The 23,951-nt window shown below is 41.2% G+C and overlaps 1 protein-coding gene across 10 annotated transcripts in view; it reads right to left on the reverse strand.

The window, feature by feature from the left end:
• Positions 1 to 23,951, reverse strand: part of NCOA2 (nuclear receptor coactivator 2) — a 315,226-nt gene that overhangs the window by 86,304 nt on the left and 204,971 nt on the right. For all 10 annotated transcript variants that reach the window (XR_010730241.1, XM_066266294.1, XM_066266291.1 and 7 more), the window contains one exon: positions 20,852 to 21,024. Coding sequence is in view for 9 of the 10 variants with exons in the window: in XM_066266294.1 (XP_066122391.1) it covers positions 20,852 to 21,024 (173 nt within the window). In the remaining variant the exon portion in view is untranslated. The remainder of the gene's footprint in view (positions 1 to 20,851; positions 21,025 to 23,951) is intronic.

Here is a 23,951-nt window from a genome sequence, read left to right on the forward strand (position 1 = left end):
CAAAAACATATACAGTATTTTAACTCTAATTGGGATAAAACATTAGTAATTTGCCAAATGTAAATTCATTTTTTTAAGTGTAAAATAATGCTTCATTTTTTCGGAGGTGGGGCAATAGCATTTCTCTCCTGGGTGGGAAATACTTGCTTCTTGTCCCTCTGGAGAGACAAACCCGAGCGGGGAACACTTTGCATGAAAGTCCACTTCAGTTAGGGTGTCTCCAAAACAGGAGGCCAGGCCGAGTTGGCATTGCTGGGTTCTTGGGTGTCACTACCTTTACTGGGTTGTCCGTGGGACCTTCTTGGTCCCAGGATCATTTCTTTTAGGAAATCTCCCTGGATTCGCAGGGGTCCAGTCTTCACGTTCCTCCGTAGCACTGCCCTAGTAACACGTAGGACATCATGAAACTATGCCGTTTGGGTCTGGCCTGCCTCAGGAGTCCTTTCAGACTCAGGTTCTTCAGCTTACGTGCTCTTCACCTCTGAACTCCACCATCCTCTCCTGCTACCACTGACCCAGCGGCTACTCAACATAAGTAAGCTGCGACAGGTTCTGGGGAAGGCAGTGGGAAGCGGCCGCAGGGGCTGGGCAGCGTAGCTCGCACCCACTCCTAGCACACAGATGGGACAGGGGATTTGACTTCCTAGGTTGATTTGTAATGATTTTCAAAAAAGTCGTACTTTGTTTCTAAAGAAACATGAACACAATATTGGATGGTGAGGATGCACAGATCAAGACAAGCCCTGCCCTCCTGTGTGTGTTGAAGGCACTCTGCCAAGTGCTGAAGTGGGGTTAGTGGATTATCTTTTAAAGTGTTGTAGGTCTGTGTAAAAAAGGAAAAGCAAAATGTATAAATATGTAAGTATAGGGTTTTACATTTATTTAGTTGGAAGCCTCAGCTTATTTGGGAGTTGTGTTCAGGTAACAGCATTGATCCAGATGCTGAATTAAGAGAGACTCTAATTATCTAAGATTCCACTTAAGGATGCTTTCAGCAGAGACTGAACAGTGGCAAGAGCTGATTACTTAACTCAAAATAAACTTCCATCAACACACCAGGAACAATGCATGCACCCTAGGATGCTAACAGGGCCTAATTAGTTCTCTCAAGTGTGGCAGCTCAAAAGAATTTTGGAACATAAGAAGGTGAAGGTTAATGATCTTTTATATTACCCTCTTAGGATAAACCCAACTGCCAAAGAAATCAGACTTAGAAGTCTCAAATTCAGGCTGAGAGCATATGCTACAGGAATAAAAATAATTTGCCAACTTTTCAAAGTTAAATGCACCAGTGAACGTAAATGAAAAAAACCTACAATCACTTACCTACAAGGGTGTCTACAAGATGCGCTACGTGTCTGTCCTCTCAGTATGAGTCACCGAGCCAGCAGTGGTGCTGACATGCAAGTGTCTGACTCTTTCCTCTCACTTATCTTAATATAGAGAACCATACTCAATTACTTACTGGAAGGAACATCAAAGAAAGCTGGGAGAAGACCATTCAAAGGGGCTGTACTATGAAAGAGAAACACTGGGAGGGGACAGATGGCTTTGAGGAGCATTCCCTCGGTAAGGGAGCTAAGGGGTGCAGCTAATTTAAAAAAACCTGAGAAACACAGTGGCTAGGACTCTGCACAAGAATATTTAATACTGCAGGTCTTCACAAATCCTGACAGGGGATCCATAACCTTCCAGGTCCACAATGACCGCCTCCCCATCCTCTTACCCGAGGGTCAATTTGGAAAAAATTAAACTGCTCATAACTTTTTTAAAATATGAAATAGTTTTATTGTGTCCTACAGGCAAATGACAGGTAGTGAATCTATTCTGAAAATTCTGAGCACTGTAGCTACCGGACTGAGAAGATAGATATCAAAGATAAAATTGCTACAGCTTTAAAGCCACTATGTAGGAACTGAAATCTGAAATGGCCCCCTGGCCCGGCAGGCCCTGTGTCTGCACTGCAGTACTGAAACAAGGCCATGTAGAGACACAGGGAGATTCCTACCCGTCCCTCCAACTGCACAGATGGCCTCATCTCCAGCAGAACATTTCCTTCAAAATACAAATGAGCCACACTAACTCTTCATGGACCTTAAGACCCTCTATTTATCTATCTGGTCTTTGTGTCTTTCAATAGAATCTAAAGAAAGAAAAAAAAGAGAGAAAGGGAGACAGACAGATACAAGGGGGATATGGATGGAAGTGGGGGGACCCACAGACACTTCCTCTGGGATCAAGAGACAAATGTAGGAGGATTCTAAAGACTGAAGATAAAATTGGGAATATAGACAAAGATTGAAATAGATAGAAATAGATAATAGATAATTACATTTCAAAGAACATCTGGAACCCAATTTATTATGAGTTTTAAAGACTTCCTAAAAGTTCGTGACTTTTTCTTTTACTTTATCTGTTTCACTAGCTAAACAATTCCAGAATTACTGTAAATGTTTGCTTCAGAGACAAGAGTTACATATAAAAACGTGAATTCTGTGCTGCAGTGGACGAGAGGGGGGAAGAAAAATCCCAGCAGAAAGGAGTGGTTGAGCAGTGGTCGGCAAACTCATTAGTCAACAGAGCCAAATATCAACAGTACAACGACTGAAATTTCTTTTGAGAGCCAAGTTTTTTAAAATAATTTTTTTTTTAATGGGCGACATCAATAAATCAGGATACATATATTCAAAGACAACATGTCCAGGTTATCTTGTCCTTCAATTATGTTGCATCCCCATCACCCAAAGTCAGATTGTCCTCTGTCACCTTCTATCTAGTTTTCTTTGTGCCCCTCCCCCTCCCCTTTCCCTCTCCCTCTCCCCCCTCCCCCCGTAACCACCACACTCTTATCAATGTCTCTTAGTCTCACTTTTATGTCCCACCTACGTATGGAATAATGCAGTTCCTGTTTTTTTCTGATTTACTTATTTCACTTCGTATAATGTGATCAAGATCCCACCATTTTGCTGTAAATGATCCGATGTCATCATTTCTTATGAGAGCCAAATTTTTTAAACTTAAACTATATAGATAGGTACATTCCTTATCGAGGTAGCGACCGCATGTGTTATTTTGTGAGCCTCACTCAAGGGGCCAAAGAGCCGCATGTGGCTCATGAGCCCCAGTTTGCCGACCGGGGGTTAGAAGAAGACAGTGGAATGGGCAACAGGTGAACTATGAAGAAAAGAAAGATGACCTTGGCCCAGAATCTGAGGTTTACTTCTGTCAGACCCAGACCAAAGTAACACCTGGCTTCCAGATGCTCACATAACACGTCTGAACTGCCCCCTCACCCACCAGCACACTTCGGGGAACTCCCATCCTGTCCTAAGAGTCTAGGCTGTTTGGTGCTGTTTGGCAAGTGGAGGCCAGGAGGAGGAGGGGTCCAGGACAGAAAGGAAGAGGAAGCTATGCTCCAGGCCTCTCCAGGAAATCCAGAACAGAGCCTTCCAGGAAATACGGGGACGTGCTGACTGCTGGGCTTCCACAGTACCCTTCACCCTGCAATCAACTCGGCCAGTGGTTCCCCCCTTTGGGGTAAGAGGGCTCCTTTTAGTATCAATAATATCTATGGAGTGCCACAGGACACTATCTATACTTAAAGTAAAATATAACAGAAGTAAAAAGTTACAATATATTTAGTAATGCTTCTGAAAGAATCTATTTTATTTATCACCACACTACATCTCTATTTCTGAAAAGCTGTGCGAACCTCACATTAGGAACTCTTCTAGTAAGAAGCATTATTGGTTACAATAGGTTTTATGGAACTGGTCCAGGAATCTAATCACCAAAATTGCATTATTTTGATGTACAATATTCTCCATTCCAAACAAATCTCAGGGGAAAAAATATATATATATAGTTTTTACTGCTGCAGCTTCTCTTTGCTTCTTTCTTAAGAAAGCATAGCAGGCCTAACCAGGCGGTGGTGCAGTGGATAGAGCATCGGACTGGGATGCTGAGGACCCAGGTTCAAGACCCCGAGGTTGCCAGCTTGAGCACGAGCTCATCTGGTTTGTGCAAAAGCTCACCAGCTTGGACTCAAGGTCGCTGGCTCGAGCAAGGGGTTACTCGGTCGGCAGAAGGCCCACAGTCAAGGCACAAATGAGAAAGCAATCAATGAACAACTAAGGTGTCGCAATGCGCAACGAAAAACTAATGATTGATGCTTCTCATCTCTCCGTTCCTGTCTGTCTGTCCCTGTCTATCCCTCTCTCTGTCTCTGTGTGTAAAAAAAAAAAAAAGCATAGCAGTAGTTCAGTATTTCAATCACACTAGACGCATACATCCATCTAATCAAACAGACAATAATTCATTTCATTCATCTTTGACAATTTCAATTATCTAACAATATGCCAAATAAAACGTACTATATGTGATTTTTTTCTCCAATCTGACATAAACGTCTACAAATTGAAGATGGTTTATCAAAATAAAAAAGCTTTTAAGACGGAAGCTCAATTTAGGCATAGAATACGTAAAGAATACGTCCATTCCAACAGGGCTTGCTCTTTCCCCCATTCTTTGCCCCCCATGTATCACCTATAATAAGATAAACAAAACACTTGGAATCTTACAGATCGGGGTATGCATTCCTCTGCTTAATGCAGACAGACTTACACAGGAACCACCGCTGTACTAAGAACACACTGCTCCCCAGTATGGCCCGGGAATTCCATCCCGCCCACCATCTGGCCTGAACAGGTGTGAAAAGGCAGCTCGGGGGGTGAACATGTGGGGAGCAGCATCACGCTGAGTGTTCACATTACTTCCTTCCCTTTCCTTTTCTCCTATAAGACAAAATGTCTCATTTCCAAGACTCGCGAGCCCAGTGGACTCTACACCTATTACAGGTGATCAGGCTCTACTACTGAAAAATAAGGTCCTAAGTCCATTTTAATGAACAACTTTTCTCTGCTGGGTAAAATCAATGTAGGTTTTCTATGTGACCATGTTTAATTGGGCCTTGCTTTTTTCAAAATGACAGAAATGAGAAACATAATGCAAAAGTACCCTTTCTAACAGCTATGAATATCTAAATTTTCAGTTTAAATATGTACAATCTAATGTATCCATTTTCCAGGTGCAAGTTTGCATTTTACATACTTTCTTTTCAGAACACAAGTTAGAATACACTCTGCATAGGTTGTATGGCACTCAGCATTCTTGTGTGAAACAGTCCACAGACCATCCCTGTCCGCGACCTCTGGTCACTAATCAAAGAACATTCATGGTCAACTGATTGCTGGTAAAGTATATTTTGCCCCCAAGTATACTTCTTGACATTGGAGAGAACAGATAACACAACGACACACAGCCTATCACAGAATAATTCCTCACTGCTCACATCAGGCACAAAATGAAAGTTCTAAAACAAGCCTGCTATACAGTTTCCTCGCTAAATATCAAGAAGTCTTCCTTGGCCTACATAGCAACTTTCTATTTTCTTGGGATCTTTTATCATCTTTTTTTCCAGACAGAAAAAGCTGAGCTGTCTTGGAAGTGTACATTATCCTCAAAAACAGGTTTGCAAACAATATTCTTCCCAATAGCTAAATCATGTGTCTCAGTATATCTTAATTGGCTTGGACATGTACTCACCCCATCCACTCATGATAACTCCTTCCAAAGCACAGACAAAAGCAAGAGGAAACCGCAGGAGACACTGGCTTTGACGTGAGGTGGAGATCTGGATTTGAATTCTCGAGTTTCACCACCCCCAAGCTATGTGTCTCCAGACAAGCCCCTTCCACACGAGGCCCCTCGCTGTAATGGAGTGACTGCACCTGCCCAGCAGGGGTGCCGCATAGATGAAATAAGGTGGTGCAGGTGAACAAAAGAACTCCATGTGTGAGCTCTCCTGAGGCAGCTGACCTCTTCACTTTGTCCTCTTGTGTACCACCATCTTCCCCAGGATACAGGCAGGGGCCTGTGTTTGCAGGGCCTGAAGCTTATACAATAAGAGGGAGGGCACTCTCTTTTAAAATACAAAAGGAAGTATAATTCTCAGTCTTACCCACAGAGATTGAGAAAAGGAACAGAAGCAAAACTCTAGAACTCTGAAGAGGATTCAATTTTCTTCTGAGATCTCTTTAGATAACCATCTGAAATGCTTATGAAGAAAGGCCCCTAACCGACAGGCCACCTCCCTGCCTAGAACATGCTGTCACTCCCAGCACTCATGGGGCCAGGGCAAGCCAGAGGCCCAACTGGGGCTTCTCCAGCTGAGCGGTAACCTGCCCCGGAAAGTATGCAATGTCAATCATGGCTTGGCCCCCTATTTCTATGCCACTCATCTGGCTCATGGGAAGACATGAGTGCTGAGTCCATAGCACCAGAATTCAGCAGGTTTTCGTGTCGATGAGGAATTTTTTCACTGTTCAAAACGCCTTAGCATCGTTTTATTTTCATCCTTTGATACTGAGATAACTAGAAAAAGACGGTGGAAAAGACGCTATGGAAGACGTTCATCCACACTGAAAGCAGTCTGGTGAGAAATGCATCAGTGTGTAGAGCACACTGAACCGGGCAAGCGGCAGCTCTTTGCTTCGCTCCTTGACCGCAGTCTCCAAGATATCTGCGATATTTAATAAAATCACATCAAACCCCAAATCATCAAAATCTTCAGTGAATAATACATGTTAAAACCACCCCTACTGACACCGAGGAACTATTATAAACCTTTATTTTGGTTTTGAGTGTGTTGCTTTTGGAATTTCTCTTTAGATCAACATTTTCTCTCATAATAAATAAAGGCAAAGTTGAAGACATGTACACCATCCTCAGAGGTCAGTCATGGACTAAGTGGAAAGATCGCAGGTTTCAGAGTCAACCAGCAGACGGGTATGTGGATGCCAGCGGCATTCACTAGTGTTAGGTCTTACTATTGCTTCTGCGGTTTTCTTACCTAAGACACAGACCATAACATCAACCTTGGAGGAGTCTGGCAATCAGAAGCAATGAAGGGACAGAGCAATGAACAGAAAAAGCTTTTAGAGGGGACGAGAAGGTAGCTGAAAACAGTGTGTAGATATATAGTTATATGACATTCTTTTAGTATTGCTAAAAATAAATAAATAAATAAATAGTAGCCTTGGATACAAGAAACCCTGATTATTAGTATCAGATTTTACCTATCTGAACATTACCAGATGGTAGACAAATTATTGATGGAACTAGCAATATATTCTTGGAGGTAAAAAAAGGTTTTATTTCCTACTTCTTCTGTTATCCCTGTTTGACTTACATCTATATCACCTACATTTCTCTATCCACCTCCATGCATCTCTACCCATCTATCATAGCATTGACGGACTTGCTATAATTACTTCTTCTTTCCTTTACATCTGAATACCAGCTTTATCACATATTAAATGCAGGCAGAGGCCAAGCTGGACAAGACAGGCCTCCCTCTAGTGAGAGTTCTCAAATTAGGGAGCAGAGTACACATATGCTGAGGATGAGCTATTGTAAAAGGCTTCACTGATTTCTTTATTAATGAGTCCCTGGACGATGGGGACAGTGCTGCTTCTCTTTATGTCATCGATGACTTGCACAGTATGTGGCACATACAGAGCATCTGGTAAATGTGTCTTGAATATAAGTGTGAATTAATGAGAAATCATGTTTAAGTATAATTATGGCATTGTCCCTGGTCATTTCCCGACTTTACCACTGAAACTTACTTCATGTGTTGCTATTTAAATCTGACACAGAGTTAATGATGATCCTTAAATGTTTCCTATTTTTCCCATTATTCTATTCCTGCTTTCTGAAAAACACTATATTTTGCTTTCACATTTATCCTAAACCTTTATTTTTCTCCATTACTTATATAAATTTATGAAGTATCTCTTACGTGCAAGGCACTAAGGAAAGGATATAAAAATGATGAAACTATGGTCCTTCATCAAAGAGTTTACGTGGTAGGAGGGAGATTTTTTTAAGTTTAAATGATTGTATTTATTTAACAATGACACAAAAGCCTTGCAGCTACAGGTTAGAGTAATTAGGGCTCCAGCTTTGCCTAGAAGAAAGACTAGACAGACAGGAGCAGGAGGCAACCCGAACAATCTGCTGGACCAGATGGTAGAGGGCCTTGAACGCCATGTGAAGATATTCGACCTCATTCCGTAGGCAGGACACACATTTTCAGGAAATTAATCTTGGTAGCATGGGGATGGATTACAGAAGGTACAGAAGCAGAAGTGAGTTAAAGGGAGAGAAGATAACTTAAAATAGGATGCTAAGAATAAAGATGGTAAAAACGAGGGATGGGGGAAACCCCAGACTATGGCAAGGAACTGGCAGCTGCCTGTCTGGCGGCATGCAGGATGGGGCAGGAGGTCAGGGTGGCCAGACTCTGGCACCCTGGCTCTCTGGCCAGGCAGGATGGTGGGAACATGCCGAGATCGAGCACAGGGAACAGGACGGCTACTTCTGAAGGAGAGAGAGGAGAAAATAGGTTCAGTTTGAGACAAGGGGCTTGCTGTGGAGATGTCCAACAGGTGGCTGGAAAAGTGGAAGGGAGCAAGGTGTAAACTGAAACTGGGCAGTGGGAACTGGTGAAGGCCCTCACTGAGGGTCTGTGCAATGAAAGATGCGGGAAGGTCAAAGTCAAGGGCAGAGACTTACAGTCGACAGTACTTAGCACAGATGTGACAGCTGAAGGTTGAAAAGGAAGGAATTCATGTGGAGACAAAAAGAAGGCCCAGGGTAGGTGAAAAGGCAAGAATGAGTATGGCCAGGGTACAGACTAAACCCTGACATGTTTTGAGAATGGTCCACAGAGCAGAGTACTAGAGAAGGTAAGAGGCTGAGGAGGAAGAGGGATGGCCAGGTGTGTCAACAGAAAGTCACCTTTGTGTTCCAGGAGCAAGGGCCGTGAGGAGATGGCAACCAGGACAGGTTTCATGATTAAACAATAAATGGAAAGAGGAAAGTGAGACAGTGTGGTGAGAAGGAAACCATCAGAATGTTCTAGAACCTCAGCTCCTCATTGGCCCCAGGCCACATCCTGACGTCTCCCTACTCACTCCTCCCTTGTTTGTAAGGCTAATCACACACACTGAAAGCCAACCAGGCAAGGATTCCCTAGAAGAAAACTTCTGTGATAGCTCATGCTATTGGCATTTTTGATAAGTGTGTACAATGTATATAAAATATGCACATTAATTTATAAGGTGCATGCATGCAGCACTGTTAGTGTATGTACTGAATATTCTTAGAGCTCAATGTTACCAGCCTGGCTTATCTTTTCATTTCTAGCTGAAATGCCAGTGAGTACCTTCCAGGAACCCCAGGCAAGAAAGATTCTTCCCTGAGCAGACTGGCCTTGCTCTGGAGAGACATTTCACGCCACTCTACACTTGCCTGCAGCCTGTTTTCCCACCACTAGCCCGAGCTCCGTGCAGCATGAGGACCACGTGCTGCTGTAACCAGGACGCAGAAAAAGGAGACACTCTCTGCCTATTTTCTGATCAATGAAATGAATCACCACTGCCCACCCCTCACGAAGCCTCACAACAGAGCTGGGAGGGTAATTTTCACTTTGCCGCACTATCTTATTACTATGATAATGATGACAAGCAACACAGGCCTTAGGAAATTTCATCTGTCCCTTGGTAAACAGAAAAGGAGGAGGTATATGAAGTCCACTTGGGAGACAAAATACTTATGATTCGAAATAAGAAAATGGGGTACTTAAAGCGATAGTAAAATTTTAGTCTGTTTATCAAAATATTTTAAAATCTGATTTAAAAAAGTTAAATTACATCCTTTTCATAGTATGATGACTCCTTAAAAAATTAAGAAACAGAACTAGCACATGATCTAGTAATAAATACTACTTCTGAGTACATATTCCCCCCCCCCCCCAAATGAAGGCAGGGACTTGAAGAGATATTTGTACACCAGAATCACTGGTGTGCAACAGAATTGTTCACAATAGCCAAAGGGGGGAAACAACCCGAATGTCCACTGATGAATAAATGGATAAACAAAATACGGCCTATACACGCAATGGAGGGAGAAAAATGTCGATATGATTCCAATTACATCAAGCACTTAGAATAAATTCATGGAGGCAGAAGGTAGAACAGCGGTCACCAGGAGGTGGGAGGAGAGGGAAAGAAGGGGAGAATCACTATTTAACAGATTGAGAGTTTCTGTTCAGAATGATGAGAAAGTTCTAGGACGGAGAGCGCTGGCAGTTGTACAACAATGTGAAGGAGCTGAATGCCACTGAAGTGTACACTTAGAAATGATCAATTTTATGCTAGGTACATTTTACCACAATAAAAAAGGTCAAATTAAAATCAACTCTTTGGGGTAGAGTTAATTGATATCCAAAGTCTTTCATCAGTAAGCATTATATTATATGAGCAGAACTATAATTCTTGTATTCTGTAAATTACTCTTCACTGTCACATTCTTAGAAAACAAAACAAGTTTCAAGATCTGATATGCTGATAAGACCACGTCTGGAGTAAAAGCTGAACGAACAATTACAATAAGGTCCAATACTGTAGAAGGCCAGTTTGTACTGAACTTTGTACTCATGGCAAAACATATGCTGTTAGCCCCAGCCAGTTGGCTCAGTGGTAGAGCATTGGCCTGGTGTGTGGAAGTCCTGGGTTTGATTCCCGGCCCAGGTACACAGGAGAAGCACCATCTGCTTTTCCACCCTTCCCCCTCTCTTTTCTCTCTCTCTTCCCCTCCTCAGCCAAGGCTCCATTGGAGCAAAAGTTGGCCTGGGCGCTGAGGATGGCTCCATGGCCTCCCCTCAGGCACTAGAATGGCTCTGGCCACAACGGAGCAATGTCCAGATGGGAGAGCATTGCCCCCTGGTGGACATGCTGGGTGGATCCTGGTCGGGTGCATGCGGAAGTCTGTCTGCCTGCCTCCCCCCTGCTTCTCACTTCGGAAAAATACAAACAAACAAACAAAAAAACCAAACAAAATAAAAACATATGCTGTTAAGAGGCCTCCATATTGTACCAACAAAGCTGAGATGAAGAACACTACAATCATTGTTTTCTTGGGATTATTACTTGAAAAACATCGAGGATGACAGGAAAGAAGAGATGACTAAAAAACTGGACCCCTACCTATACTTATTTACAGAGATAAATGACTCAGTAATTAGGAAAAGGTAACCATTTTCTAAGTAGAAATGAACTAAACTATTTCAGAGTGAAGAACACAGTAGTGAGAGGAGGGAAGAACTGGTCAAGGACATCCGTGTGCGGTTCTACTTGCCCTCCCGACTACAAATACAAGAGAACCAGTACCGTCTGTGAAGGCAGTGCTGCCTCCTCCTGTAACCTACACATGGGAGTCTAATGGAGCCAAAGGCTTCAGGGAAAGAAGCATCCTTTAGGGGAGCGTGAGAAACAGCTGAAATGAGGCCAAACGTCTAGAAGGGAGATCTTAATGCCATTGCGGTTTTCTCTCCTTTTCCTACTGACTTCAGATTTGCGGCAAGGGATCTTCCTGCCCCTCACTCCCTTTTAGCTTAGGTGCCCTAAACCAGTGGTCCCCAACCCCGGGGCCATGGACTGGTACCGGTCTGTGGGCCATTTGGTACCAGTCCATAGAGAAAGAATAACTAACTTACATTATTTCCGTTTTATTTATATTTAAGTCTGAACAATGTTTTATTTTTAAAAAATGACCAGATTCCCTCTGTTACATCTGTCTAAGACTCACTCTTGACGCTTGCCTCGGTCACGTGATACATTTATCCGTCCCACTCTAAAGGCCGGTCCATGAAAATATTTTCTGACATTAAACCGGTCCGCGGCCCAAAAAAGGTTGGGGACCACTGCCCTAAACTATCAAGCAATATACAACATTAAGATATTAGACTACAGAAGGAATTCAATACTGCCATATAGTATTAGATACTTATTCTTTTCAAAATATCTCCTTGAAAAAGCTACTCATTAATCATCAGGGAAATGTAAATCAAAACCATAATAAGCTATCACACACTTGTTAGGATAACCATTATCAAAAGCCGAGAAAATAACAAGTTTGGCAAGAATGCAGAGAAACAGGAACCCCTGTGCACCGTGGGTAGGATCGTAAAATGGTACAGACACAGTATAGTGGCTCCTCAAGAAATTAAAATGGAAAATAGAGTTGCCATATGATGCGGCAATCCTACTTTTAGGTATTTATCCAAATGTACTGCAAGCACAACCATGAAGAGATTATCTGTGTACTTACGTTCACTGCAGCATTTTCCACAAAAGCCAAGATGCAGGGACAACCTTAATGTCCACTAATGAGTGAATGGATAAACAAAATGTGGTGTGCACATACAATGAGATAATATTCATATTTTAAAAAGAAAATTCTGTCATGTGTTACAACGTAAAGGAAACTTGAGGACATTATGCTAAGTAAAGTAAATCCGTCACAAAGGGACAAACACTGACTGCATGATTTCATTTATGAGGAATCTAAAGTAATCAGGCCTGACCTGTGGTGGCCCGGTGGCTAAAGCACCGACCTGGAATGCTGAGGTCGCCGGGCTGAAACTCTGGGCTTGTCTGGTCAAGGCACATACCTGCTCCTCCCCCACTGCCTTTCTCTCTGTCCCTATCTCTTTCTCTCTCTCCTCTCTCTAAAATCAATAAATAAAATCTAAAAATAAAAAATAAAAAAAAGTAATCAAAGTGATAGAAACAGGAAGCGGAAGGTAACAGCCAGGGGCTGGGGAAGGGGAAACTGCGAGTAGCTTAGTGGGTATGGAGTTCCGTCACACATGAACAAGTTCTAGAGACCTGTGATACAACAGTGTGCATATAATTAATAACACAATAATGTAGACTTAAAAACTGCTAAGAGGGTAAAGTTGTTAGGTGTTTCTTACCAGAATTATAAACAAACAAAACACCTCATTAAACCAGAAAAATAAATGTTTTCTTGGAAGGAACAATTAAAATAGTCGCATGTATAAATAATCTGTTACTGTGTACTCCATCTCAGTCTGAAAACTAACCTACACTGCATAGAAACAGATAGTTCCCTCTTCCTTGTCCTACTAGTACAACAGGTCGGGAAACAGGATGGTTCTTACCCATTAAAAACAAACAGAAAACAAACCAAACAAAAACAAAAAAAAAACCCTAAGAAAAAAATCCTAAAGTCTCAGTCAAAAAACTACTGGACCTGATAAATGAATTCAGCAAGGTGGCAGGATATCAAATTAATACTTGAAATCAGAGGCATTTTTATACACCAATAATGAACAGTCAGAAAGAGAAATTAAGGAAACAATCCCCTTCACTATTACAACCAAAAAAATAAAGTACCTAGAAGTACATTTAACCAAGGAGACTAAAGACTTGTACTCGGAAAATTATAAAACATTGATAAAAGAAATCAAGGAAGATACAAACAAGTGGAAGCATATACCATGCTCATGGTTAGGAAGAATAAACATCATTAAAATGTCTATATTACCCAAAGTAATTTATAAATTCAATGCAATACCAATTAAAATACCAGTGACATACTTTAAAGATATAGATCACATATTCCAAAAATTTATATAGAACCAAAAGAGAACATGAATAGCCTCAGCAATCTTAAAAAAGAAGAATAAAGGGGGAGGTATCACACTTCCTGATATCAAGCTCTACTACAAGGCCATTGTACTCAAAACAGCCTGGTACTGGCATAAGAACAGGCACATGGATCAATGGAACAGAACAGAGAACCCAGAAATAAACCCACAGCTCTATGGACAACTGATATTTGACAAAGGAGGTAAGGAAATACAATGGAGTAAAGACAGCCTCTTCAACAAATGGTGTTGGGAAAATTGGACAGCAACCTGCAAAAAAATGAAACTAGACCACCAACTTACACCATTCACAAAAATAAACTCAAAATGGATAAAAGACTTAAATGTAAACCGTAAAACCATAAGCATCTTAGAAGAAAACATAGGCAGTAAGCTCTCCGACATCTCTCGCAGTGATATATTTGCTGATTTATCTCCACAGGCAAGGGAAATAAAAGACAGGATAAACAAATGGGACTATATCAAACTAAAAAGCTTTTGCATGGCCAAAGACAATAAGAACAGAATAAAAGGACAAACTACACAATGGGAGAACATATTTGACAGTATGTCTGATAAGGGGTTAATATCCAAAATTTATAAAGAACTTGTAAATCTCAACACCAGAAAGACAGACAATCCAATCAAAAAATGGGCAAAAGAGGCCCTGGCCGGTTGGCTCAGCGGTAGAGCGGTGGCCTGCGTGCGGGGGACCCGGGTTCGATTCCCATCCAGGGCACATAGGAGAAGCGCCCATTTGCTTCTCCACCCCCACCCCTTCCTCTCTGTCTCTCTCTTCCCCTCCCGCAAGCCAAGGCTCCATTGGAGCAAAGATGGCCCGGGCGCTGGGGATGGCTCCTTGGCCTCTGCCCCAGGCGCTAGAGTGGCTCTGGTCGCTGCAGAGCAACGCCCCAGAGGGGCAGAGCATCACCCCCTGGTGGGCAGAGCGTTGGCCCCTGGTGGGCATGCCGGGTGGATCCCGGTCGGGCACATGCGGGAGTCTGTCTGACTGTCTCTCCCCGTTTCCAGCTTGAGAAAAAAAAATGGCCAAAAGAAATGAATAGACACTTCTGCAAAGAGGATATATACAGATGGCCAATAGACAATGAAAAAATGCTCAACATCATTAATCATTAGAGAAATACAAATTAAAACCACAATGAGATATCACCTCAAACTGGTTAGAATGGCGCTCATCAACAAAACAACACAGAATAAGTGCTGGCGAGGATGTGGAGAAAAGGGAACCCTCCTGCACTGCTGGTGGGAATGCAGACTGGTGCAGCCTCTGTGGAAAACAGTATGGAGATTCCTCAAAAAATTGAAAATCGAACTGCCTTTTGACCCAGCCATCCCACTTTCAGGAATATACCCCAAGGACACCATAGAATGGTTCCAGAAGGAGAAAAGCACCCCCATGTTTATAGCAGCATTGTTCACAATAGCGAAGATCTGGAAACAGCCCAAGTGTCCGTCAGAGGACGAGTGGATTAAAAAGTTTTGGTACATATATACTATGGAATACTACTCAGCCATAAGAAATGATGACATCGGATCATTTACAATAACATGGATAGACCTTGATAACATTATACGGAGTGAAATAGGTAAATCAGAAAAAAACTAAGAACTATATGAACCAATGCATAGATGGAACATAAAAATGAGACTTAGAGACATGGACAAGAATGTGACGGTAACAGGGAGTGGGGTGGAGGGGTGGGGAAGGGGCGAGGAAGGGGAGGGAGGGGTTGGGGGAAGGGTAGGGGCACAAAGAAAACCAGATAGAAGGTGACGGAGGATGATTTGACTTTGAGTGAGGGGTATGCAGCATAATCAAAGGTCAAAATAATCTGGAGATGTTTTCTCAGAACATATGTACCCTGATTTATCAATGTCACTGCATTAAAATTAATAAAAATAAGATAACAAAAAAACCTAAGAAAAATGTCCTTTAAATTTAAACTAAAAAGAGAATAACAACAACAAAACCCATCTAATAGTGGTATTTATGCTTCACACCTCTGCTTTATTTCTGTGTTAAAACAGCTATACACAAATCCCATCCCTAGTACAGGGCATCTCTAGAGTCTAGAGACCATGGTAGATAACTTCAAACCAACTCGGCCAAAGATGGTTAAGAGTCACATTTTTACCACCTTCTCCAAATCCCTGTATTGCTAGGGCACTGTGCTTATTACTGCTCCATCTGGCTCTGACCTGCCCTTTTCAGCCTCAAATCCAACCCGATGCTTTCAGACTTGGTATTCCCTCCGGGGTCCTGGGCCTCTGCCCTGGTCCCTCTGCTGCAGCTGCAATGCCTCTACCCCACCACGTGCCAGTCTCCACTCTTTCCCATTAAAATCTCATTTGTACAGCAGAGCCTGATTCTTTAATCATGCTATTCCCACTGTCCTGTCCAGTTCCACAGCTGGCCGTTTATAAGCCGATTTCCTCCCAAATGAGTGAAAACTCCCAAACAACCCATGTACCATTGATTGTCGGAGTCCCCTTCAGTGAATAATAGGTGTCGCGTGTAGTATAAAACTCAATAAAAACTTTTCCTGAATGTTTGCTCTTGAATAAAAGCAATACAGACAATAGAGTGTCAGAATTAACTCCTTTTCATGGTAGTACACAGTTATCAAGGAAAACAAGGACGTCTGCTTTCTAGAGTGTGGAAGCCAGAATTAGAGAACGTCATAAATTGTTAAAATTGTGAAGCATTAGAGTACAATAAATTATTTAAATCCTCTTCATCCAAAAGCTGCTAAACAAACAGAAATAACCCCTTTCACATACTTAAGAAAAAACCCAAAATAATATGGAGATGTGTGAAGGAAATGAGCAGGAATTCACTAATTTTAGGGATTTCATTAATAACACGAGCCATTGATCCACATAAGAATGCAAAAGCGGTTGATGCGTAAATCAGTAGAAAAACATTTTATCTTCATTCAAAATTGCACTATCAAGGACAGAGTGCTGATTACAGGGTATACTGTCAAACAAGGCAATAAAGTTTGGTTTATTTCTAGATGTATGAAACAGGTAACGGCTTCAGATCTTCAATAGTAAGCTAGGGCCACGTTCACTCCTATGTTGAAGTAAATAAGGATGAAATAAAAATTGTCAAGACTCTTGCCCTCCTTAGTTCTCCTTAAAGCAAGATCCGTCATTGTCACTCAGGTGACAGGGACAAGCAGGAGCAGGAGAGTGGGAGGGAAGCTGCAGGTAGAGTTACACCAAATGCTACGCTGCTAGTTCTGTCTCTGACTGCACAGTTTTGATGACTTCTGTTTATTTCAGTATTTTTAAAAAATCAACAGTGTAATAACATGAGGCCTAAAATTTAATAGATAGAAACAATATCTAAAAACTACTTGTTTCCTTATCAATATTGAGTCCTTAGGATGAAAACAGATGTATTTAGTGATGACTCTAAAAACAGATTTCAGAAACAATGAGTAATAACCACTGTTTAGTAAGTCTTCCCATGTCCAAGTACCAGACTGAACCCTTTGTAAACACTGCTGCACATATTCTTCACAAGAACTTTATGTATGTAGTGGGTAGCACAGCCTTTTTATGGATTAGGAAGTAAAGACCTGGAGACATAAAAAAAACGACTTGCAGTCATGCAGTAGTTAAAGGGAGACTGGGTTCATCTAGTTTTAAATAGAGCTATGCTTGTAATAGATTGATTATTGTACTGAGTATTTTAGCATCCTGCCAGCTGGACTTGGGACTTGCACAGTCCACTTTATGGCCCACTTTTATAGCTGGTGCCTGACTTTGGCCATTTAATTACAATCAGCACCTTTAGGAGAACATAGGATAAAAAAAGAAGTTGACAGCTGAAATTACATATAGTAAATAAGGGACTACTGTTTAAAAAAAAGTCAGAATACATATGTCATTATCGATCTCCCATTTATTCTCCAAATAATTAAGAGTTTGTACACTGTCTTCAGTGTGACAGCATCTATAAGGGCATGCCCAAAGATGTGGAGGTTGGTCACCTACCCTTTCTGGGGCGATGGGTGACTCTGCCATCAAACTAAGGTTTCATCATGTGGAACAGAGGCAGTACTTGCAAGCAACTCCTGAAAGCGTGAGTCACAGGTGCCCTGTGCCCAGAAGGGATCTCACATCACAGCCCTTGTGCTTACTTTGCTTGGTGACACCTATTAGTTCATACCTAGGCTGGTAATTCCCCTCCAAACTCCATCCTTTAGGCCATTTAAAAATATCCATTTTCCCCTCCCTTTATAAAGTGTATGGAAATTTGAGAGCAGTTGATGACAGAGCAGATGCAGGTGAAACCTCGCCATGCCTGGCTGACCTGCCTGTAGGGTCCTAAGCATGAGCCTGGCTTTCTCAATTTGAGAATTCTTTGGTGCAATGCATCATGCAACCCAGCTTAACTTCTCTAGGACTCTTTTTTTTTTTTTTTTTTTTGGTGGCAGAGTCAGAGAGAGGGACAGATAGGAACGAACAGACAGACAAGAAGGGAGGGAGATGAGAAACATCAATTCTTTGTTGCGGCTCCTTAGTTGTTCATTGATTGATTTCTCATATGTGCCTTGATGGGGGGGGGGGGGGGCTACAGCAGAACGAGTGACCCCTTGCTTGAGTCAGCAACCTTGGATCCAAGCTGGTGAGCTTTTGCTCAAACCAGATGAGCCTGCACTCAAGCTGGCGACCTTGGGGTCTCGAACCTGGGTCCTCTGCATCCCAGTCCAATGCTCTATCCACTATGTCACTGCCTGGTCAGGCTCCAGGACTCTTATGGTTTAATTCAGGTAGACACCTGTGACTAAAGTACAAATTAAGTTTGGATAATGTTGTAAAGATGATGGCTGGATTTTATTTATACTGAGTGACGGGGGATTAGTTGGGCAAGTGGGCACAGAGTGAGACAGAAGGGCTTGGGTCAGACTTATGTGCTGATCGTGAGCCCTAGTGGTTGTCAGTCACCGAGAGAAGCCACATTGGCCCAAACAGAACTGTTGGTGGGGTGGCATGCATAGGGATGCAGAGTTTCCGGCATCAGAAAAACCTCACTTGCTTCAAATGACCCTGGAAGGTAGGGTACTCATAACTACTCTGCCCTACCCCCCTTCCCATCTGAAGGAAGGACTTACTGTCTGAAGATCTTAGTAGAAGTGAAGAAAACAAGTCACCTCTAGCTTAATGTGGAAAAGGTATTTGCCGAGTGCCTACCAAACATTTGCTGCAACAGGCACTTGCTGAACATGCTCATTTAGCTCATAATTTTTCAATAGCTGAGCAACTTTGATGTTGTGATTGCTAAATTCTGTATGAGGAAACTGAGTCTGAGAGAGAGATAATAACTGCCTTGGTTCAAACAGCTTGTAAGTGGCAGAACCAGGATGCAAACCTAGCTCCTGTCTGATTTGGCTCTAGAGTCCTGCTCTTTTTAAAGACAATTCTTTAACCAAGCAATGTTCTTAAAATGCTGGACTAGTTAAAAACTTAAAGTATATTTGATCTTTTCATTTCTGTTTCCCTTGAAAAAAACAAGTAACTTTTCAAATTAATAGGAACATTACTAGAAGAATAAGAAGTGACAGAGTGTTTATTGTTGCTGCTTCCTGGGTGGTTGTGGTATGCAGCCTTGTGATTAAACCCACAGTGAAAGTATGGCAGAGGCCCAGAGTGACACATCGTAACGTGTTTGATGGTTTGGAAGGGGAATTACCAAGGTTTTGTAAAACTTTCAAACTTTGTGCAAGACCTTGAAAGTAAAAACAAAACAAAACATATTATATACACACACACACATAATTGTTTAATGTGTAAAGCACTACGTAACATGCAGTGTTCAAAAAAATGAATCCTTAAAAATTTTAGAAACCCGAGACAAGAAACTTAGTGATTTCTCCACTACAATGGGCAACTTCAAACCATTGTGAAACTTTAATCAATTATATCTCCTTAGAACGCTAGGAATATTATTTTATCCATTTGCTGATATCTAAAAATAAAGATACAAAATTGGGATGAACTGAGTTTTTGGTAATTAGTAAATGTCAAGGGGAAGAGGAGGAGGAGGAGCGAGGAAGGGTGCCCGACAGAAATGGCTTTGAGAGCAGAAGCTCCCTGAATGGTCAACGTCACGATGATTCTTGATGGAACAGCCAGGAAATACGAAGTTCAGAGTGGCTGGTGGCTGGAGAGAAACTGTTGTGTACGCTAGCTGTACACTGCTTAGAAGTTCTTAGAAGATAGAACTACATTTGTAAAATTGTTTTACATAAAATTTAGCTAAATAGTATGTGCATGAAAATGGAAAAGGCTACTATGATAATATGCGAATAGGTAGCTAAAATTTTACAATAGATCGGATGAGGCAGTTTCAGGCTCATATATCTATATAGACGAAGACATTACTGTTCTAAAATCTGTCTCTTTTGAATATTATATAAAAGGTAGATTAAAAAAAATAAAAGAACTCTAAAAGGATGCATTCAAAAACAGATTACAAGAGATAATAACCTCCCCAGCCCTGAAGGAAAGCAGTGTGTGAATACTTCAAGAGCATACACTTGCCCTGAGCGCAGAGACACTGTTCCTACTTGCCTATAAAGATTTTTTTTTTTTGGCACCACAAAGCCCAATGTGTTTTTTCAAATATTATTTTCTAAATTTTTTTCTGTAGGTAAAAATATCAAAGAAGAGAAGCAGAAAATGATCTCGGAAAAAAAGAAAACCCCAGGAAGGAGGCTGTCATGTTCTATATTTCAACTTCACAAAAGAATGCAGAGCAGAGGTGTGAGCCTTTCAATCCTCTTGCCACTCAGGATATGGAATTCTCATCTAGTGGGGCGGCAGGGTCGGGGCTCAGGCTTCAACAAATACGCTGCTGAGCCGGAACAGGAGGAGGGTCACCTCCTTACTTCTGGTTTCCGCCTTTAGTTGGTCCCTCACTTGAAGATTAGGACAGTCACTTGCTGTGCAAGCTATGCAATTCTAAGATGGGCAGACGCGGGGGGGGGGGGGGGCACCCGAGTTTAACTGCATGAAAAGTTCCATCACCCTGCTGTGTCTCAGTCTCCTGTCTTCAGGGAATTGCTGAATTTCATACCAAGCCTATTTATAAACCATTGCAAGTGATACTTGCATTCATCTTGCACTGTGACATCACTTCCTCATCAATAATTTAAGCCTCAGAAATGGGTAAGAGGGACTCTGAAGGAACATCTCATACATGGTGAAACTCTCCAAATCAGCAATTCAATCCCTTACCTTGCTCTTTGATCTGACGAATTTGCTTCACAGTTTCTTTTAAGATTGCACATTTGTCAGGTTTGAAGTTAAAATTGTCTATATCGTTAAAATTTGCAAATATCAGCTCTGCAAGTTCTTCGATGTATTTATTTTCCTGTTCACGATTGCGTTTCTCAGTGCTCCTCTTGGGGCTAAAAAGAAGAAACATGTTTTTATTATGAATCCGAAAAAAAGCCATTATGAAAAAGATATGCATGTTAAAACAAGTTCTAATACAAGGATAGCCAACAAGAGTTACTTATATAAACATAGAAGTACTCTGGGGGAAAAAAACCCTGGATTTACTCTAAATGTCGCGTGTGTTTTTTAAAAAATTAAACTTACCCCAGTTTATAATTACACATTTACTTGTGTGATCACTAGCCCAAGGTGCTCCATGTCTTCCACTGACAAGGACCAGGACAATATGCTCACCCCAGGCCAATACCATGCTTGGACAGGAAATTTATGGTTGAGTAAATAAAGGACTATTTTAGAAAAGGTAAGGGAAGTTACATTTACAAAATTTTAAAGTTCATTTAAGATTAGTAAAAGAAGAAAGAGAAGTTAACCAAGTTAAAACAGGAATAAATAACTTTCAATGATTTTTTTGGTAAAGCATAAAAAGTAATAAAAATAAATCTATACAATTTCATAGACTTCTTTAGGACGTTAGTAATCAAACCAAACAGTGTGTTTGGATCATGTAGAAAGCACAGTGCTGCTAGAAACAAAAGTGAAACTGACCCAGGACATTTGTTAACTGTCCAAGCTGAATGACATACAAAAGGTAAACAAACAGTCCAAGTTCAACTAAAGTTTTAAACAGTTAATGGAAGGGAGGGGAAAAAATTGGCAAGATCTTCTCATTTGAATTTGATAAACAGCAAACTCGAGTTCCCTTTGATAACAACAACAGTGAACCTTTTTTCTCAAGTACAATAGAGGGCCCACTGAAAGACATTCAAAACAACACACTACATGAGCAAAAAAAACTGTTTACTGTAGCAGCTTTCTGTATTTAAAAAAAAAATTGCTAGTATTTGTGCATAACAGCAACGTATAAAATCTTGCAATTTGTAATAGACTTCCATAATAGTCTCTAAATATTAACTTTATTTTAACCAACTAATAAGCTTAAGATACAATATAATTTCTCTATTTTACAGTGGTTGCATGACTTGTCCAAGATCGCCCAGTGAGTTACTCGTGGAGCAAGGACCAGAATTTGGTTTACCTGAGTCTCGTGTTTATGCCCAGATTCCAGGTGAGTAAGTACTGGGAAAGACAGGGAGTGGCTGGAATCATGGAAGAGTCAAGTTCCACTTCTAGACCCTTATACCCACCTCTACCTCCCTCATCACTCCACTTTTGCACCCCAAGATAATGAATAAATGACAAATGGTGAAGGGGGAGCTGTGATACAGACAGAGGGAGCAGCAGGGAGTTGAGGTGTGAGCCCGCCATGGCACCAGCACAGCACTGGCTAAGAGAATGCCCTCCAGTTCACCAACCTGCCCCCACAACCCAAGGAGGGTTCCAGGGCACTACAGGCCGTCTGACAGACAGAACGTTTGACAGACAGAAGATTGTGGTTAGCCAGAAAGTGCTAGAGAATCTAGAGCAACACACAGGAGCTGGGAAGTGAACGGTGGTGACTAACTGGCATATTTTGCTTGGCGCCTAGGAGAAGAGGGAATAGAAAACATTGGCTCTTTGCTCTTTCTCCTTCTCTTTCTTAATGACTATTCTAGTCCTCTTCCCTACCATTCCCTATCTCATCGTTTTACTGGCCATTTAGTCAAAGTTGCTGTTTTTATTTAAAATTTAAAATCATTTACATGATTTAAATCATCAAAAGAATGAATTTTTTCTTTTACCTTTGCTCTCCTATTTGTATCGCTCACTCCTCCAATATGTGCAACAACTCTTACATTTTTAAATTAACCTAAAACAATACAAATACAGTCCTATTTCCTTCCCTTTTTACTCAAATGGTAGTATGCCATAAACATTTCCTAAATGCTGCCTTTTCTATCACTATTTCTAGATTTTTTTCATATAAATCCATAAAGTATCCACATTCTTTTTTAAAAAATATTTTATTTATTGATTTTACAGAGAGGAGGGGGTAGCAAGAAATACCAACTTACAGTTGCTTCACTTGAGTTGTTCATTGATTGCTTGCCATATGTGTCTTAACCAGGCAAGCCCAGGGTTTCAAACCGGCGACCTCAGCGTCCCAGGTCAACGTTTTATCCACTGCGCCACCACAGATCAGGCAGTGTCCACATTCTTTTTCACAATAGCCTCTACTGTGTTCCAGCTTATGAATGTTTAAATATGGTAGCTCCCTACAAGCATTGTTTTTCCTAATCTTTTGTGATTATGAACAGTGCTGTAATAAGTAACTTCAAATATATGTCATTTTGTACATTTTAAAAAAAGTATATTGTTGGAGGAGCAATGGCCCAGATTGGGCAGAGCATCGCCCCCTGGTGGGCATGCCGGGCGGATCCCGGTTGGGTGCATGCAGGAGTCTGTCTCTCTGCCTCCCGCATTTCACTTCAGAAAAACACACACGCATATAAAAAGTATATTGTTGAGAAATACCTAGAAGAGGAACACTATCAGTTCAAAGAGGGTACGCATTTATAACTTTAAAAGATGGTGCTAAATTACGCTACATGGCGGCTATCACAACTCATATTTCCACTTATAACATGGGGCTCAGAACTTGCTTTAAAATTATTTGCTTTACTCACTGAAGAACCAGTTTTTGTCATCAACTTAAAAACAAGTGGTTTTAACATTTCATGTCTTGCTCGTTAAAAAAAAAAAAATATATATATATACACACACACAAAACCCTGTATAAAATTAACAGCAGATGTTTTTAGTATGGGATCTTCTTGCCTTTATGACAGTCTATGATAAAAAAAATGTGGAAAATCTCAAGATTATAGAATAAAGATTCAAGTACACAGGGGATCTATCGGAAGAATGTAGCTTTCCTCTCCTTATAAAGAATAGTAAGATCAGTAACTGATTAGCATCTCCAAAATGGCAGCTAAATAAT

Source organism: Saccopteryx bilineata, chromosome 3 (assembly GCF_036850765.1).
Source record: "Saccopteryx bilineata isolate mSacBil1 chromosome 3, mSacBil1_pri_phased_curated, whole genome shotgun sequence".
Lineage (NCBI taxonomy): Eukaryota > Metazoa > Chordata > Mammalia > Chiroptera > Emballonuridae > Saccopteryx > Saccopteryx bilineata.